We start from the raw sequence: 20,462 nt of genomic DNA, 5'->3' as shown, positions 1-20,462 counted from the left end.
GTTGCTATAATTGCAGTGTTTTTTGTTGGAAATAAGTGTTTTCAAAGCAACATAATTAAGAGCATGTTTTGAAACCGTATACACGAGGCACTGAATCATCTATACTTGGCTTTACTTTTGTTGGCTGAAGTTTCACCCCACCTCCAGACTCCAGACTCCAGACAACTGTTCCGGTAAGAGCCTCCTTCCAGATTAATTAAAAGACATAACACATATTCTTACTCATGCACTCAGATGTCTATGTGAGAGGCTCTTGTTTTATATATATAGAGAGATTTTAACAGACTTAGCACTGTGCATGGTTGCTTTTGATAAAATCTAGTAAAGTAAAGAAACATCAATCAGGGCATCTTTATTCATATACTCTGAAATTATATTAGGAGCATATTTGTTCAGCATACAGCACCATTCACACCCAGGAGGTTGTAACTGTTACCATCTTGAAGGCTGAAACTGGATGTTTGCACTATAGACAAAAGAAAAACCGTTGAGAGTCGATGTCTGTTATCTGTAGAAAATGTCATTATACAAAAAAAAAAATAAATGTGTAAGATAAAAAAATAATTGTCATAATAAATCTGCAGCATTCCGGTGATTTAGAACTGAGTTAAAAGGCTATTTTCCATTAGGCTACATATAAAAATGCTTCTCAAGAAACGTTCTGCATTATTATGTACACTATTGTCTGTGATGGAAACGGCAGTAATACTGAGACTTGTACTCCAACCAATCAAACCCTCTCATGGGGTTCTTGACCTTTGTACCTGGAGCTGCTTTTCATGCAATAAAAGCCACGATGGGAGACAGTAGAGGCAGTTCTTGAGTAAAATTACAGTGAAGGGAACTATTCATCATCTTGCAGTGGGTACTCCTCTTCCATACCTCGTCTCAACTTGATTCAGTGTCGTCAGATGACAGTCTGTTCCCCTCGACTCTTTCTGCAGCCTCCGTAGATGATCGACAGGAGGTAGCTCAGGCAGCACAGACAGGCAAACACGGCCGCCGTCAGGTAGACCTTATACAGGCAAGAGTGCTGGTACTGGTCCAGGTTGCAGTAGGAGTAGCTCTCCGTCTTGTAGAACATGACGCCGATGGCCGGCAGGTAAAGCGCGGCGGCGGCCACGTCGTGCGTCAGGTTGGTGCAGAGCCAGCGCTCTCCTCCCAGCAGAGGAACCAGGTCCTGCTTGTCCAGGAGGGTGATGAAGAACAGGGCGAGGGTGAGGAGCCAGAACAGGACAGCCACGAACAGGACGAAGTGGACGGGGCCGTCGTACTTGTTGGCAGCAACCGTGATCCACAGCCCAGCTCCGAACAGGATCTGCAGGATCCGGGAGATTCCCAAGAAGCTCCGGAGGAACTTGGAAATGTTGCTCCTCACCTGAGGCTGGGGAAGTTGGGGTGCCATCTCTCTCTCTCTCTTTTCTCTCTCTCTCTCTCTATCTCTGTTCTCAGTTCTCTTCTCCGCTCAGACTCGAGCTTTTTTTTCTTCTCCTTCTCCCGATCAGGGCGGGTGTTTTTTGCCAGCTGCAAACAGCTGGAGAAAAGATGGTGAAAAAAAACGTGTAAGTAAAGTAGTCTTCACAGGAGGATCTGAGGCCCAAAAAAGAAACCAAAGTTCGGGAATAAAGAGGGGACTCTCTGTTCTTTCCACAGCCCGGGGTTTTGAAATGACCAGCCTTCTCGCAGGCTATGTTTCGTCTTTTCCGTTTCCTCTGTTGGGTCCACGGTCTGTGGAAGGGGCGTCCTGTAATTCAAGCTCCACTCCGCCTCAGACTCGGAGACGCAGAGACGGGCGTCTTTGTCCACATCCATCAGTCATGCTGGGAGTGGCAACTTTGCCTTGGAGATCAGGATAACGGGACCAAACCTGACGTTCAACCGATTTTATAATGATAGATGGCAACATCATGATAAACAATATTGACGTTATTTATTATAATATTAAATAACTATTAAATGCCTATTATTGTTATTACTTCTACTATAAAAAAAATCTGAATGGAGCAAAAAGTCATTTGAAAGGATTTAAATCATATGTTATAGATTCAATACACATAACGTGAGCTATTGAAGTGTTTGTTTAAGCCTTGAGTTAAAATGTAATTAAAATAATAATAACTTTCTGTAAAATCCTAACTTTTACAGAAAGGATTTTATTATCTCTAATAACGATGATAATAAAAACTGCAATGTATTTCATTTTATGTGTAATAGATCCATATCGTATGAGTTTCACCTTCTTTGACAGAAAATGTCGAACTTTTGCACATGTTCTAACTTTTTTGGGTGATTTTGATGCGACCGAACTTGGTAGAAAAGGAAAGCGTATTGTTTTTCTTTTATTTTCTTTATTCCTTTCATTTCCAAAACGAAACCAGGACCTTATGTTCAGAACGTCTCACGGTGTGTGTCTCAACGAAACAGCCCCTCACAACATGGCATCGACATCGGCGTTTTCGTCCATGCACGGAGAAGTTGTTTTCTATAATCTATAAATCTATAAGCCTATGTGGAGCTTAATCGACTAATCAGTCTGCATCGCTATTGCATTATTTTTGACCGGTCACCTTTGGGGTTTTTCTCAATAAGGCCAGCTCTGTTGATAGAGCTCCGCTGCTCATGAGCTCTGCATGCGTCATCCCAGCGCAGGATCCTCACATGTTGCTTTCTTTCTCACATTAATGACAGCCGCTCCTCGCTCCAGCCGGGCTCATTGACGTCAATGAGCTTACGGCCTGAACGCCCGACGTGGCCAGTGGGCGGAGCCAAGCGCCATCCACGCCCCTCCGGACTCGTTATTGGCTGAAGCAGCAAGTTTCACCAGACTTCAGAGGGGGCGCATGCGCGTCGCTCCATTCCTATTAGTCTATTTTTACGTCATTGATTTATAAGTGACAGGCAACTGAAAGGAGCCAAATCGAAGCAGAAACAGAGCAGCAGCACCAGGGTGTCGACGCTTACTGGGGTTTCTGCTCTATTTAATAAACAGTGGAGTGCCGGTATATAGATGGACTAAATGTTCAGGTAAGCCCCCATTATTATTATTATTATTACTACTACTACTACTATTACTATTACTATCATCATTATCACTTTTCACATAATCAAACTTTTCATCCTTTCTTTCTGAAAGTAGTTTGTTGAATAAATGTTTATCCCAGCAAATCTTCATGCAACTATTATACATTTCGTCAAGTTTGAATGCACTGACTATTTCAGCAGCAAGGCAGTTCAAAGTACCTTGAGACGATTTCTTTGCAGGTGGTGGTTCTGTTATAAAAGAACAACCGTGGAGGGTCAAATGTTGCATGAGCTGACTGCAGTCACTGACTCAGTTGTGACTCACAACTGAGTCAGTTGTACTAGTTAATGTGTAATAGAGAAAGTGCGCTGTGCTCTAGCTTCATGCGCAACAGAGACTGCGCAGCTTGCAGCGCAACTAGAAGAGGACGCGAAACTCACTTTAATTAACAAACTAGTGGATACCGAGGCGCTGCTTTAAACATGGACATCTTTAAAATGACCTGCTTGAAATAAATAACTTTTCATTACCGTAATGAGAAGAATAAATGTGAAATAACTGCGATAGGGTTGAATGCAGTTAAAGAACATGCAGTGTCATGAAAAGTATCCCGTGATTTTTTATTTTATTTTATTTGTGCAGAGCTTATACAGAGTACATAACGTGTTAAGTCAAATACCATAGCAGGAATATAGACCTATTAGTTTTATAGTGAGATGAAATTTTGAATGTTTAAAAAGAAGAACTGGTTAAACTAAGACTTTAATGACCTGCCCGAAGACTCAGCATACAGACCCCTGGTGTAGATGCTTGTCCATGTCTTGGCAGGTTTGCAGCTGTCACAGATTTTTTTTATTTTTATTTTTAGATGATGGACTGAACATAGCTTTATGAGATGGACACTACTTTACCTGCTTCATTCTTCTCTACAACCCTCTCCCTGTCTGTTGTGTTTCTTAGGTTCTTATGATGCTTTTTCTTCTCTTATGTTCTCCACCAAACCTCTGAACAATACACAGAACAGTTGTACTCTATTTATTTTGAGAATAAATTCCACACAGGAGGACTTTATATGTGTGTGCACTTGATTTAATTCCTAGATATCAGAATAAACCCCCTGTCCTCCACTATTTTGTGGTGTATCAGATAAATAACATACTAAGAAAGTATATAAAAATTTGTGTTTTTCATATTGCAAAAATATAAAAAAGTTAATGGGGAATTGCATTTTTTTTACAAGGCACTGTAAGTTTTTTTGTTTATGTGTGTGACACGAACTCAAAAGTAAAAACTTTGGGACAATAAGTTGCTACTTTATTTTACATGGAAGGTACAAATATGTTTCCTGATGAAGCCATGCTTTTATTATATAGTCATATTCCAGTGTATTTGGAAAAACAGAAATACAGCAGTAATTAACTCATAATGAGAGTACATTTTGTGACTTTAAAATAACTGGCATTTACCAAATAAGGGATAAATTTACATTTCAGGAAGCGCTCTGACTTTACATTCTCTGGTCGTATTCTGTCGTCTTATCTGTTGTGTAAAGAGAAATTTTGTGCCCCATTTCTTTAACATATTTTTATTTGAACAGCTGAGCAGAAAGCACTTTGAGCAGAAAGCAGTCACTCGGTTGTGACTTTTGCCATTCACTGAGCACCGAGTTATGATTGTCCCGCTTTTTAACAGATGTGCCTAAAGGGAGACAAAGTTACCATCTGAAGTGTAATGGGCTTTAAAGTGTTCATCTTCACTTGCCTTCAAGCAGGATTAAAGAGTCGGAGCTGATTGGAGGATTCTCAGCCAAATGACAGCTGCTGTCTTGTGGTTTTACTTATTCCCATGGAGTGAGGATGTGGTTTTGTACCCATTTCCTGGCTCAGCAGGACTCACTTCTTTGTCATTGATAAAGCACCAGAAGCAGATAAATTTGACGAAGTCACTTGTTGTATAGCCTTTCAACCTTTTCTCTTTTGGTCAACACATTTATCTGAAACAATTCCTCCTCTCCCCCACAGAATAAAGCCTGTATAAATCGTGTGTCTGCCACCTCTACCGCCTCTCTCTGGATGGATACTAGATCTGCCTCCGCTTCTCCCTCTGTGGTGGCCGGTCCTTCCTCCTTGTGGCGTCTGGCCGAGAGGAAGAACAGGAAGTCTGGCTCAGGAAACATTTTCAGCACCGTGAACCTGTGGCAGCTCCAGAGGTTGTTTAGGGCAGCTGGAGATGAGGATGCCGAGCAGAGGGCCCAGCTCGTCTGGGGACACAGAGACGAGGCTAAACTCGCTCAGGCCTTAACAGCGCTTCGGAGTCGAGGTCACCGCAGAGCGCTTAGGACCAACGGAAGAGATGCGATGGGCTCGCACTGGCTGCGAGCCTTCAGCCACCTCAGGTACAACCACCCACATATTAGGGAGGTACTTATCTAAGTCACATACCCCCCAAAAAATACCACATGGGTTTCCACTTCCTAAAACACACAATTAGCAACAAGATGGAACAAAACATTGATTTTTAATAGTCACCCAAGGTTGCATATGAGAAAGATACAAATATACTAAAAAGACAAAGTGAATTTCCCCACAGAGGAACAATAAAGGTTATTTGTATTTCTATTCTGTTCTAACATTGGCCGACTCTCATGTTAAAACCAATGTATCATGCATTGCTATATACTAACCTTTCCCCTGTAATGTCATCCCTAACAACGATCTCTGTTGCTTAGGATTGGAGAGACCTCTCCGAGGAGACAGGGAAAAGACGCTGGCGAGGACAGGGATTTTAGAGCTGAGACAAAGAGAAGTCCAGAGTCCTACAGACACTCCTCATTTGAAGCGCCTTCAGGAGAGATTTGTGTCGAATCGGTGTTAACTGAGAAACAAAACCCTGGTGGAAACTTTGACAGAGCAACTAGAACCAGCTCAGGACTGAGGAGGACAGGAGAAAGTAATCCAGAGAGATACCTGCACCGAATACTTCACTGAGAAACAAAGAACAGGAAGATGTCCAGGACAGAACAAGGATGTGTATGTTTGGCCTTTCCTTTGCTGCTCTCTCTCACTGTACTATCACCTGTTGGAAATGCAGTTCCACTAGTATCTTCGCCTAAACCACAGACTGATTCAAACCATCTCATAGCTTTAAAGAAAGGTTGTTGCCCACCTTCTGTTTGTTCTTAAATTCATATTAGTAGTAACACTAAGATGCATAAGGAGAATAAGATGATTGGCATAAAAAATGTAGGATTTTGTTTTATTAAAATGTATTTATTTGGAAAAAATATATCACCAAATCTATTACTTACTGAAAGCTCAGGTTGCTAATAGACCAAAAATAATATGTTGAAGTGCTTTTGTAAAAACAAGCACTTCTCTCATCTGGAGATTGGAAAACATGTCTGGGATTTTTGTTAGTTTTTTTCCATAAACTTGAAATGCTCCATTTTGAACTCTGGGAATAAAATCTTTTTGATTTTTATTGTCTGTCATTGTCTATTTATCACAACATAATGTAACAGAAGGCCTAATTTAAGCACATTACCATATTATTTTCATCTTTTCTACTTTTAGTGTGGTACAAGAATATTTGTAGTTTTCAGAAAGCACAACTATAAAAACTACAAAGAGATCCCATTTTTAAATAATTTATTGGTATTGTGTTTTATGTTGATGCACTGTTTTCATAAACCTTTTTGTGTTTAGTTTGAGACAATTTAAGAATATAGCAAAACACACCTACATCTTAACCTCACACCTGCTTTCATTTAGCTATTCTGGGTTCTTTTTCTCAGTATTTGAACCTCATAGTTCACATTGTTCCTAACTGCAAGGGAATTTAAAACTGAACCAGACCTTATGAAATGTTTAAACAAATGTAAAACTTGGAATCAAAAGAAGTTTTACAAAGCCACATTATTGTCTGACTGTCTTACTAGCTATGGTGCCCTCTGTTATATCAAAAGGACTTGTGTCAATATATTTTTGTCAAGGAGTACAATAGTTATCACTAACACATAGTTTCATATGAAATACAAAATGGCACTTCATTTGGGCTGATCAGATTTGCAGCTAATTTCTACAGGTGTGGAGGTCAAAGTAAAAAAACCCTAAAAAACAAAGAATCGTAACATGTTTTAAGAGCAGTCCTTCACTTGATATCAATAGTTCTGAAAATTGTGAATCTTTACATCAACTCCAGGCTCAGGTAAAAAAAAAGAAAAAAAAGAAAAATTAAATCACTTGACAGACTTCATTTTTGGGAGGTAACCATTGAGGTGAAAAACTTAACTTGCCCAAAAATGTACACATATGTTTTAGATTGATCAATTATACAGTACATTAGTTTGTACTTTTGATATCTATTTATAACTCAGAATGGTCATTTTTTTCAACAATAAGCAAAATTGTCAAATAAACTTTTAGGGGTTCTATGCTAAATATCACAGTAAAGGTGGGGGGGATTTATTCTAAAAACTAACCTCTGCTAGTGAAAGCTCTGTTATGCTGAACAAAATGTGTTATAATCAACAGCTGGCCTAATGAGAACATGTGTAGTGATTGATAAAGGAGAGATATCTTGACCTAAAAAAATGGTGTATTATAATAAAAAGTCTGTCTTATAAATAACGACATTTATTCATTTATTTATTGTATTTTATCTATATATACAAATATGCAGAGCAGGTATTTAAGAAAACAATCCATCAGAGAAGGGCAGCACATGTTTCAGCAGAAACATTTGCTGCCCTCTCACGCTCATGTTTATTTGTCATTCTCATAGCTATGTCAACTTTTAGACACTAGATGGCGCAAAATGTTTAGTTTTGAAGGGGGAAAAATAACTTGACCGAGTTAGAATTGGAAACAACTCAAATTTTAGATTTTTCCTCAAACTTTTTACCAATCAAACTTGACTTGGTACTGTAGACCTTGTATAAGATTTTAGAAATTTGTAATAAATGGGCTGTTTTATGGTTTCACACAATATACCTTCTGAACAAACAGCTCCAGTCTATTAATTCAATAAGTGTTTTAGTTTTATTATAGTTGCTTTCCCCTTTAGATTGTGTGCGGTTTTAAAGCTACCATAAAAGACCCGTTTTGGCCACGTGGAGCAGAAAGAGGCTAATATTGAATCGGGGATACTGTCCTCTTTGTCCTGGATTGACTTGGCTGTGCCTGCTTAGCTGGAGCCCTGACAGGCCTGAGGCCACTATGGGGTGGCTTTATGAGGTGCTGAGAGCTCATCTGATTCCCTCAAACCCACAGAAAGCAGCTGAGTGGCTCGGAGAAAATCCCCTATGAGTTGAACTTCTCACCTTGTTGTATTTAAATAAGCACGGTGCACGGAAGAATTTATTTTCTCTGTGGGCTATTTAAGCTATTCACATATGAACTGATGATCCAGCAATGAAATATATCTACAGCTATAAAATCTCTCTTTTTCATATTCACAGTGTATGTACATTTTCCTTTCTACGGAATAAGCTTTTTTATTTAAACTTTATCATTCTCTGTGTAGATGTGGCACTTGTTTTTCAGCAGGTTTTAAGCTGTTGTCCTGTGTGAGGGACCAGACTCAAACGAGGACAAAAAAAGAGTTCAAAGTAGAAAAAGTTCAATTTAATTCTTCCAAAAATAGTAAACAAAGCATAAAGATTTAATGCCAGAATAAGTCAAAAAGGACAAATAACAAATTCGGGCCCAATTTGACTGAGGTCAACTGAACTGTAACTGAACACAAACAAAATTTACCGGCAAACAAAAAACAAAAGGCTGTTTGAATGGGGGGTGGAGTAACCTAGAGCTACCACATGAGGGAGGCACAGCATAACAAAAGGACAAACAAATACAAAATTAGCTATGAAACAAATAAAGCAAAACTAACTTTAACTTAGCACAAATAATAAATGACAAAATTAACTAATTAAGATCAACTTGAAACACAAAGTCTCCCCCCCTTCAGTCTTTCAGAAAAACAAATGGTTTGTTCCAGGTTTCCTCCTCCAGCTGGTTTGTATCAGCAGCATGTCAAACAAAAAAAACAAAAAACAAGTGTAAGTAAACCATTCAGACAGACATTAACTAAAGTGTTAAGCCATTAGAAAATATATGTCTAAATGAAATAACTAACTTAAACAGACTATGAGCTGTAAGTAATATAAATTTAAAAAAATACTAACACGATGTGGTAGTGGTAGGAGCATCCACCACATCCTGCTACTTATCTACAAATAAATACCTAATAATCCTGTTTATATTGATGGTTTTGCAGATGTCGTTAATGTATGCATGTTGAAAAGATTAAAACTGGTTTAATGAGCCAATAAAACACATGTGTTTAAGATTAGCAAAAGCCTAAAACAGAATCATTTTCTCGAGCTGACTCACTGATGTTTCATATTATAGTGTGAGTTATTAGTTTAAGTTTCGTGTCTTGGCTTTGATCTCTTTGCTCCACAGCCACGCTGTTCAACATGACACGGAGTGATGAGTGAATCTCTACCCTCTGGAGCAAGGGCGGAGAGGTTATCTGACCTCGGAGCCCGATGAGGGTGCTGGCCTGGTGGAGGGGGTAAAGAGATCCAAGCAGTCGTTGGCATCAGCAGGCAGGCAGAAAGAAGAGCTTGAAAAGCGGAGTGCAGCAGAATGCCTGGCAGTTTAAGTAGACAGCTCAAATTGTCAGAGTGTGCATGATATATTCCACAGAGTGTAAGAAAGCGCACATGTGAAGCTGCAGCCAGCTCGAGTTGGCTGTCTGAACTGGCTTGCAGGTTTCACCTCATTTATCATTTTCTGTTTATATTGCAATTACTCTCTATTTTGTTTTAACTTTCATGTAAAATATCATGGATTTTATGATTGTAAGATAGCAAAATATGGTCACTTTAAACTAGAAAAAATAGTTGTGCATGTCTCCTGACCTATGACCTGTGACCATGACATAGATTAACAATTTTTTCAGTTTCAATGTTGCTTAAATCTTCTTTAATCCTATTCCTATAAGGAATCTTTCCTAGAATTCTGAAAGATTGAAGCATCAAGCTGTGATTTCTTTGTGCTGCGCTGCTGCCTTTCAGGCACATTTACATCTTAACAATTTTCTAAGTTATGTGCATATGAATGAACATCAAAATTCTGAGTGGAGATGAGGTTTTAATAAAATTTGACAGAGGAAAAAGCTTCTCTGTGCAATGTTTTTGGTTATAAGCCTTTTGTTCTGGAAGTCTCCGCACACAAAGAAAATTAAATTGGTGCCTAAAAATAAAGCAGCATATTGGTTCTTGGCAGAAAAGCATTTATCGTCCAGCTGTCCACTGATTAGCCCAGTGGTACTTAAAACCCAAGTGTCTTTGCTTTTCTTTCTCAGCTTTTTTTTCAGAAGTAAATTAACTAAAACATGACAAACACTGCCCGTCTAATCTCTTGCAGCCTGCCCTAAAAACTGCAGCAGACTATTAACTTTGCATCTACTTCGCATTTTTGATTAAATCCTGCTTTGTGGGGTTCATAAATTGGATTTTGCCCTCCTCTTGTCATATAAATCAGCCCAGCAAATGTCATTTTGGTTGACAACTTTTCATGAGGTCGTTCCGACGGAGACGTATACTCTGATGTCAAATATAAAAGGCTCGCTTTTACAGTCTCACCTTCCAGACATTTTTTTTTGTGTGCAGATGAGGCGAGGCAAAGCAAAACAGACAAACGACAAAGAACAGAGATGAGTGACAGATGCACAGGGAGCACTGGCAGCAGATCTGATTTTCCATGGAAGAAAATAGAAATGTTCCTGTGCATGACTGACAAAATAAAAAAGTTTATGGAGTGATTTTAGATAGGGAAGGATCTGAGGATTCAATGTGTCCCTGCTGCACCATAATTAGAGCAGGGAAAGGTAATTATGTGAGGGTACATACAGAATAGGTTCCCTGTTCTCTGATAATGATTTCTAACATGCAAATACAAAGCCATGGAGCTGCACTCTGCATCTTCTTTCAAGGTAAAATCACACAACACTGCAGCGAAGCCATCATTGTTTGTCCTCAATTTGTGTGTCAGTATCTGGCTTTGCTCTTATTTTGGGCTCTGATTCTCCAAACACAGGCGTGGCACTCTACTCCCGTTCGTCTTTGAGGTTCACACAGACGTCAAGCATGATTCAACAGAAGAGTCATCCAGAACAGAAGGCAGCATCTTTTTTCTTAGCATATGTTTTCCACTTTTCAAATACAAGTCACTTGGTAAGACGCATAAGAAAGATCTTATATTTAAAACCGTAAAGAGAAAACTAGAGGTGTACAGTAAGATACGTTTTTGAAAGAAAAATGTAATTTGTCAGAGGTCACCAAAATGCAAACCACCCCCCAAAAAAACAGACTCAACTCCTTTCATGTAAAACCATTTTGTTTGCTGTCATGCTTTGCTGCTTTCGTGCCCCCGAAAGCCCGGGCTGTTGAGAAAGATAACTTCAAATCAAATCAAATCAAACCATTTCAGCCACATTGAAAGTTTGAACTATTGCGATCAGCAGAGGCAGGCGAAAATCGCCCAAGCGGCTTCGTCACCTTTATTAAAAGGTCAAGTTGGAGAAATGTGTGAATCTTTTGATGTTTTTTTTTTTTCCAAACCCAAATTAGAAACACTACTTTTTGACTCCAGTGGTTAGATAGTACATCCAGATCATGCAATTTTATATAGTGCTTTTGCTTAACGTTGTATTACATCATTATTTTTTTATAGCACCCAATTCATTTTAATATCAAAGTACAAAGAGGAGGTCTGAAATAACCATTTAACTTCTTGTCATTCGCACCTCTGTATTTATTTTAATTTTATTAAAATACTCTCTGCATCTGGGTCCAACCTAAACTGTCACAAATCTATTCAATGATCTGAAACTGCCAAGCATGTCAAAGAAAAAAAAGCCCATTTAAAACAGATGGGAAGTATCTTTTATGCCATTATTCAGTGATGTAGAGTTCAGATTGTAAGCTTACCTGTGCACTGCAGAATAAGTACAAGCTGAATGAAACAACAGTTTGTAACTTGGCACAACTTTATCGTCACGCAGTCCTGATTTATTCAGACGTCTCCTTGCAGGGGACGGTTTACTGAGATGCGTGATGGGAGCATGTGCATATGAAGATCTGCTGGGGAAAGTGAGACTAATCTCATATTAACATGTACCACTGGCTCGGAACTAAGAGGGGGAGCAAATCTGAATAATTCACTTTAAAAGAAACTGCTGAGTCTGGGACACAGTATCCATGGAGTAACCTTCAGCTAATGAGGGAAATTGCATGCAGAGTCATTCGCATGTTTGAGGCTGTGCTTTTGCTTACATGTGTATAATAACGTACATGAGTGCACAGACTTTCAGCTTCGGACCTCACGCGGTGTGGAAAAGTTGAACTTGTCTGCCTCATTAGTTGCAACATTTGGTGACAAAACGAAGTTCAGGATAACAGTTTTTTCTGAATCTCACTAAATCCATCACAGCGTTAAAGAGAGTAATGCTCTCACAATACCTGTGGATAGTTTTATTGAGACCTATTGATCAAAGTACAATTAAGACCAGGAAAGACAAAACATATGATAAAGGTAACACACATTCATTTACGTGTGTGTGTGAAGGTAAGTGACCCAATACTTTTGACCATATGGTACTATTTACTCAAATAGCTTTGCACAAATCAAGATCAGAAAAAACACACCTGACATCATTTGCTACTTAATTTTCTGTGTAGCACTACTGGCTCGATATTTGTGTGTGAAGCAGTTCAAAAATCCATCTCACAGGGAACATAGTACAGGGTAAAAAGTTAAAATATAAGAAAGCAGCTTAAAAAATGGAAAATCCAGAAAGGGAGGGTTTGGAGTGAGGCTTTGTCTGTGGCTTTAGGGAATTTATCACAGTCACTCTACTCTCTGCTCATGTGCTCCTTTGCTGCTTTTTTCAACCTTGATTGAAACGTTTTTTTTTTTTTTTCTCTTCTGCCTCTGAACTGTTTCAAAAGCTTGACCTTCATCTTCTGCCTCCATGTGTGGGCTCTGACTGAGTTCCCCTTCAGTTTATAATGTTTACTTCTCACCTGCTGTTCTGCAGTGCTTGGTGCATGCTTGTGGGAAGTAACCGGGAGGATGTTACCTCGCTGTAACATCCTCCCTGACTTTTTGTAAGAGATAAAGTAATTGGTTCATCCTGGTTTGGTCTTTATCCATTTCATAAAGGCCAAACCAGTCTCAGGAGATGTGAGTATGTTGAGTCAGGCATATTTGGCCTGGCATTATCAAGTGAATGTGCATCTTCAAGAGAGTAAAAGACTGATAGCAGATTCACTGATGCTACTCTAGATAAATTGTGTATGCCCTTACCTCACACCAAACAGGTAATATCTTTTGATGGAGGATTATGAAGAATTGAAGCACTTTATACTAAAGAAAGAAAACTGGCGCTGCAATTTGCTATCGGAAGTAATAGCAAATTGATTCATACAAAATTAGCCCAAAATATAAATTTCCAATCCATTCTTTCTTAAAAGACATTGTAATCATTACTGTCATTTGCTCAAATGAACAACTTTAAACCAGTAAATGAGCAATGGAAATTAACATTATAACATGTCAATCTGAAAGCAGAGTCATTTATGCTCCTCTTTTGTGTTTCACATCCTCTGGATATTTATACAGAAAAACACTTGACAGCATATAAGAAGAGGATATCCAGAAAATCTCAATTTAATCCATTATCCTAGTTTTGTGAAACAGCACTCTGGTTTTTCAGAGCTTCCACCCTGATTTAAACAAAAACATTTTGAAACCACAACAACACCCCAGAGCTATTCAAATCAGAACCACAAGTACAGGCCTTTAACCTCTGTGGGTTCATCAATTGTACTACCAGACATAATGCTGCTTTCCAGTGCCCTAGAATGCACTCAAACTCTTGAGAGCTTTTATGATATTTTACAAGCCTTCCTTTATAAACTCAAAAGATTCACAAATAAAGTGGATGGAAAATGACACAAGCCTGTAGATTTCTACTAATCTGAAAAGTATGTGAATTTGATCAAGACATCTGATGTGCACTCCATAAAACAGACTTTCATAGATGAGAGGCAAGACTATTGACAGAAAACTAGAATATATCCCACTGGTAGATTGCCTAAAGCTGATTGAGTCCTTGCTATCAAGGACTCAATAAGGTGCTCCGGTCAAATGATATCAAAATGCAACTAGTTGCCATAAATGCGAAACATGATATGTGGCAGAAAATGAACATCTTGAATACACCAGCCATAGCATATAATGTGGTAGCAGCGTCATGCTGTGCAGATGCTCTTTTTCAGCAGAATAAGGAAAATAATGAAGAGTTCAGACAATAAATAGAGCAAAAATACACAACAATCCTAAATGAAAACCTTTGTAAAAGTTTTCATAAAAGTTTAGCTAAATCTTCTAGCTTAAAAATGGCTGAAAACAAGCAGGCAAACCTACAAGGGAATGGTTTAGATTAAATCTTACTCTTGTGCTAGAATGACTCAAAGTCCAGATATAAATTTCATTGGTAATCTGTGATGAAAAATACAAATTTATGTTTATAGACTCCCTAGTTTGGGTTTCGTAGTGTTTCTTTGTCTTTGGACTCAGTGTTTTTTCACAGGCACACTTCCACATCTGGAATCCCTGCTCTCATGACATTTGCATTTCCATATGATGCTGGAATCGACACTTTCTTTCTTTCATTCATTCAGTCAGTCATGTGTAATTTATCAATTCAGGATGTATGCTCCATGCCGAACGAGGCACAAGACTTGCAACTTTAATCGCAGCACAAGGTGGTTCTGCAAAGTATTGACTGAAGCTTGCTGATTACAAATATATGTCACAGCAGTCATAGATTTATTTGATTAAAAAAAATTGGTCTGATTGAAAATAGAAAAAAAAGGGGGAGTAATGTTTGTGTGCATTCTGCCTACACTGTAAACCAGCACTTGAGAGGATGAAGGGCCTGAACTGTAACCTGTTAAAAGTGTTTCCACCAACACCTTTGATGTTGGCTTAGCTGCCGGGAAGGACGTGACAGAGGCCTAAAACGGATGAGATCCTTAATGGAAAAATACCCCTGCAGCACCTCTAAACCTCCCTGAGCTGACATGAGGACAGAAAGACTGTATGCGTGTGTGTGTGTGTGTGTGTGTGTGTGTGTGTGTGTGTGTGTTTGTGTGCGCGTGTGTGTAGCAAAAAATAAGAAAAAAGAAAATCCTGCATCCATAAGGCACGTCTTCATGCCCATCTCTCTGCATTCAGATTACTGTCTTCAAAGGGGCTAATTTAAATGCTACAACAGCAGATATGTTGGAACACAGTTTAGAAGAGGGGCTGTCACTGAAAAAAAAAATAGATGACTAACACTTAGAATGAGGAGCAAGTTAAAAAAACAGCAAAGGTAAAGTCACGTCTGATGCAGGAATTTTTGTGAGAACTTATTCATTAGGTTAAATGAATAAGATAATCATTAAATCTATTTTTTTTTTTTTTGCAAAAGGCTTGATATTTGCATTTTCTACATGCAGTCTTTCTCAATCTGAGGATCAAAGCAGTGAGCCACAAAGGACCTCATGTGCCTGCCTGCTGTTTCTTTAAATTTATTAATTTTTATTTCAGTCACAGACAGTCATCGCTCAGGACAACCCCTCTCATCTTTGGTGGGACCTGATTTATCTCTGGCTTGTCACGATGTGTTGCGACACGTTAAGACAGCTCTGACTGCTTCTTGCATTACTTATGACTATTACTTTATCATTCTGTAGCTCTAAGTGGGCTACATAAACTACTCACTTATCATTACAGGGTGTGGAAGGGGGGCCTACAGTGTGAGATGAGTGGGGAGAGAATTTGTCACTTCATTGTGGTTTCAGGGTTGGAGGATTTTCACCATCAGTAGTTGTCAAATTTTCTCATCCCTGCTCTGCTCACTTCAGGGCTTGAAGAATTTATTACAGGCAGCTTCATCTCTAACTGTGCCCTTTACCTCACCTCAGACAAAAAGGTATCTGGGAGGATAATTTAGCTTCCAAGATACTTGAGAAACATTCAGAATTCCTCACAAATTACACTCTAGCAAACACAAAAAGAGCACCTTGCTGTTATTTATACGCTTTATTTAACAAGCGTCTGGAGATAAAAGAGTGTTACATTTCTCGAAGTGTCTTGTGTTGAAGGATAAATTGCATGTCTGTTCCTTGGTTGGGCTATTGAGCAGTTAAACCTTTAAAATTCACAAATATAAAAATCTTGTTTCAGAATTGAAACAAAACCTAAAAGAAACTCACATGAAACTGATGAAAAAATAACAGGAAAAAAAAAAAGGAAAGATTTTCAGTTACCTAAGGCACCACAAACCTAAATGCTTACCTGGATTTCTTTTGTTTCTTCGATCCTGACCACTGCTTAGAAGTAGCAGGCTCATAAACAGTTGTCAGAACAACAATTTTCAGGGAAGTAAACTTTCAAGTAACAACTAAATGCATGAGAGTGCCAATAACATGTGACCTTAACATTCCCAATAGTGACTTCAACATGGTGGAGAGAGAAGCTCTGACAGCATCATCTGCATACATAAATAAAGAACATTCTTGATTTGTCCTTGTTTAAGCTATTGATCCACCAAGGCATCAGTTTCCATTTTGGTGGAAATGCATACCAAATCTGTGGCCCTCAATGATAAAGAAGATTGCCCAATTGATGTTTTGCATTTTCTTATACTGTGATCAATAACAAAAGTAGCAGAACTAAATTTTGGCTTGATTGTGAAACAAACATAGGCAATTTAAGTTCTATCTAAATACCAAGTTATTCTTCAACCATAGAGAGACTCTCACATTTGTCCATCAAACACTTCACAGCCTGATTTGCAGATTGAAGAAATGAACAAGTGTTTTTGTTTTGTATACTTTGACACTGAACCTCTATACAGCTCTTACAAGAGTTGTTGGAACTTCCTTGAATAAAATGCTCCTCAAACTTCTCACCTGAGTTTGCTGGGAAATTTACCAATTGTCAATTTGGAGGACCCGTTTGCACCCAAATTTAAAATCCTCACAAATGTGTTCGGATGTCACTTTAATATTTATTTTTTTCTCAAGACACTATCTATTTTGTGAAGTACACCAGACCCTCCAAGCAGCAAAGCACTCACAAACCATGAAAGCACCATGACTTTAGGTCACAGTTGGGATATTGTTCCTAGGCTTAGAAGCTTCTTCCTTTTCTTCCAAATGGATTCCTAGTCATTATGGCCAAATAGTTACATGTTAGCTCAATCAGACCACACTATGTGTCTCAAAAAATCTGCAGTAGCGTATTACCAAATGTCACTATAAGACTTCTGTTACGGCCTCTGGCCTCTTGTTGTGCAGGCTCTTTTCTTTTATGCAGGGTCCTGTGACAGCACCTCTTCTGATTGGCTGCCCGGAAGCTGCAGGAGCTACACCCCATTGGCCCAGCAGAGGATAGCAAGCCAATCAGATGTTAATGAGCCTCACCTGTTCCTATAAAAGGCTCTTGAAGCGTTCCTCCAGTGGGACAGCTTATAGGCAGAGGTTTTCTTCAGCTGATCCCCACCTTTGTTGTTTGTGTTTTAGTTGTTTCCTTAAATATATTCCAGGTGCATATATTTAAATATTGTTATTGTTAAATCATTGTAAACTTGCTAATATTCAAATGATCTTAAACAGTAGTAGCACTGTGTCTGAAGAAAGTAAAAATACACTATTTGCTCTCACATTCTTTATTTTAAAAATTATGACAGACCTTATACAGAAAAGGTCTGTCAACTAAATTTTAATTTAGTTGTGCAGAAATAAACACACTGTTTATCTGATTTCAAATATATCATCAATCTGTCTGCCTGTTAGTTCAGCTATTCATCTTCTCCTCCAATAAGTGGCTTCTGGTTGTACAAATCTTTTGCATTTTGTTTCAGTCTTTAAATATTAAAAAGATGTCCGTCTAGGAAAAGTGAAAAAGAAATGTCTTCAGAGGGCAGCAACATGTTCACACTCACATTATTTATGGTACAACAAGCAGGTCTGAGTCCCAGCACATTTTCCACACCAAAATTCAGAACCTGATTATCTGAACCAAATGTTCCCTGAAAAACGATTAAAAAAATCTTATTCTCATATATTGCATAAATATTCCATAACTGTATGTATTTCATGCCAATATATTTATAATTTTGTAAGAAAATCAGGAATGCAGGAGTTAACTGTTTCAGCCATAAAATAACAATTTTATTCAACAGTTTTAGTCATTGCAAAAATCATCCAACTGGTAGAAAAGTTTTTTTATTCAAGAAGAGAAACATGAGACGTCTTCTGTTTGAGCTGGTCTGAACAACACCCAAGGCACGTGCATTTATTGATAAAATATAAATTATTCATGTTCTCTTCAATATAAAACTATCATTTTAAAGACCTATTTCAAATACAATATTAAATTCCTGGATGCTTCCTTCAAATCAAAACAAGAAATTTGTGTTCCAATCAAAAAAAAGTTATTTCTGTAAGTTTAAAAAGCTATCCAGCCAAAACTCATTATATAAAATTAAATAATATTTTTAAAAAGTTATAATTGTTATTCTGTGTGTTTGTTGATTGACCCACATGCAGAAAAAATCTGAGACGACAACTAGTGTTGAAGGCTTAATGAAAGAAAAATGATCAAAAAACTTACAAAAATCACAGAGAACCAAGGGAGCCAGAGAAGAACAAAAACCATAAATCCAAGGAAAAAGGACAGCAGTCACGTCTTCTATTTCTGATGGACATTTCTATGGATGTCTCCTGGAAACCCAGAATGTTAAAGAACAAAAAAGAATGTTCTGTTAGCTGACCATGTAAAAGTGCAAGTTTTTGCAAGATGTGCTCAATTACAGCTAGTGTCAAAATTTCGTCATACCAAAAGTCAAACATAATTGTGTTCACGCGATGATCTGGAACGTCTTTGCTGTGTCAGGACCTAGAAGATTTTTCAATAAATGATGGAACCATGAATTGTTCTGCTCAGCAGAACATTCTGACAGGACACTAAGCACATGCAGAAAATAAGACAATTATACTAAACTCAAAGGCAACTGCACCTCTGAATGAGTCAAAAAACAAACAAACAAACAAATAGACTACTTTGACAAGTAGTCTAGTCAAAAATCTGGACTTACTTTTTACACACTAGGGTGGGTTGAAAAACATTTTTTTTATTATTGTTTTAATTTAGAATTGAAACTGAATTATTTGGTTTTTTTTATAAATAAAACTGTTGAAGGTAAATGGTTTTTCACATCACATATTTTTTAACAAAATGTTTCCAAACCCCCCCCCCAAAAAAAAACAACCATGTCCTATCGATAAAGTTTGTGGTTGATGATCCTTGAATTCAGATTTGACTAATTTGACTGTTTAAGTTAAAGGAGATGTAGATGAAACTTACACCTTAATTTAGTCTTTGCCACTGGGCAAAGAGAGAAATAATTAGAGATTTTGTCAGGGTTGCTTTACACGTTCAGATTCAAGGCAAGAATATCAGATAACTGTGACACAATTCCCGCTGCTCTGCTCGTCTGTCTATCCATCAGTTAAATTTCTTTCATGAAATATCCCTGTGCGACGCCGTTTTCCAGATCTGCTCTAATTATACCGAAACATCCAGCTGTATCATTAGTGTGTGTGAGAATATGTATGTGCTTCATTAAACTCTGTGAATTTTCACAAGACACCAGCTGAAGCTCTGAGTGCTGATCTGATTTTCATACTGCGGGTGAGATGTGGCAGCTTAGTGTGGCTTTGTGAGTGTGGAGACGATTCAGGAGGTCAGACTTCAATGTTGAGGCTGCATGCTGACTGGAGCTGTCCTCAAGGTGAAGAGGGAAGAGCAGGAAAAAAAAAAGAGCTGACAAATATACCTACTGATATGCATGGGAGATGCAAATAGTCAACTGTTCCCACCCTCTATGGTCTGCTAGGACTTTCTATGGATGCCCTTTGGAAACCCAGATTTATGCACCAGTGCACCCTAGAGCAACTCTGGCTACTATCCAGCAGCTCACCACTATTAGCCTGTGAATGGATGAATAAATGAATGTAGTGTGATGTACTTTGGGGTGCTCCAGACTTGATAAAATACTATACAGACAATGTACCTCTGTCTTTTCTGACACACCAATGCATTGGTGTCCCCCATAAGACTAATCTGAAAACTGCTTTTTGTCACAAAAACTAGAATGAATGCAGTCAAAAATAATGATGAAAATGTAGAAGAGCATATTAAGTACTTGATGTCATAGCATAAAAATCTGTACTTTTTTAAAGTGCATAGTATCACAAATGACCATAAAACACAAGAAGCAGAGTGCCAATAATTTCACCCTGATGAAAGCT

At 38.2% G+C, this 20,462-nt stretch overlaps 2 protein-coding genes across 2 annotated transcripts; one reads left to right on the top strand and one right to left on the bottom strand.

Annotated features, from left to right (window-relative positions):
* Window positions 1-327: 327 nt before the first annotated feature.
* On the bottom strand, window positions 328-3,313 carry marveld1 (MARVEL domain containing 1). The gene is made up of 2 exons (XM_055030290.1): window positions 3,241-3,313; window positions 328-1,534 (listed from the first exon to the last, which is right to left on the bottom strand). The coding sequence occupies exon 2, from the start codon at window positions 1,403-1,405 to the stop codon at window positions 908-910; it is 498 nt and encodes a 165-aa protein (XP_054886265.1). The 5' UTR covers window positions 1,406-1,534; window positions 3,241-3,313; the 3' UTR covers window positions 328-907.
* LOC129360166 (arginine vasopressin-induced protein 1-like) lies at window positions 2,909-6,502 on the top strand. Its single transcript, XM_055030289.1, has 3 exons — window positions 2,909-3,024; window positions 5,044-5,417; window positions 5,751-6,502. The coding sequence occupies exons 2-3, from the start codon at window positions 5,095-5,097 to the stop codon at window positions 6,007-6,009; spliced, it is 582 nt and encodes a 193-aa protein (XP_054886264.1). The 5' UTR covers window positions 2,909-3,024; window positions 5,044-5,094; the 3' UTR covers window positions 6,010-6,502.
* Window positions 6,503-20,462: the final 13,960 nt, after the last annotated feature.

The sequence above is a fragment of the Poeciliopsis prolifica genome, unplaced genomic scaffold (assembly GCF_027474105.1).
Source record: "Poeciliopsis prolifica strain line A6 unplaced genomic scaffold, Auburn_PproV2 SCAFFOLD005, whole genome shotgun sequence".
NCBI lineage: Eukaryota > Metazoa > Chordata > Actinopteri > Cyprinodontiformes > Poeciliidae > Poeciliopsis > Poeciliopsis prolifica.
Note: the sequence above shows the minus strand (reverse complement) of the source record. Positions and strands in the feature narration are given on the sequence as shown.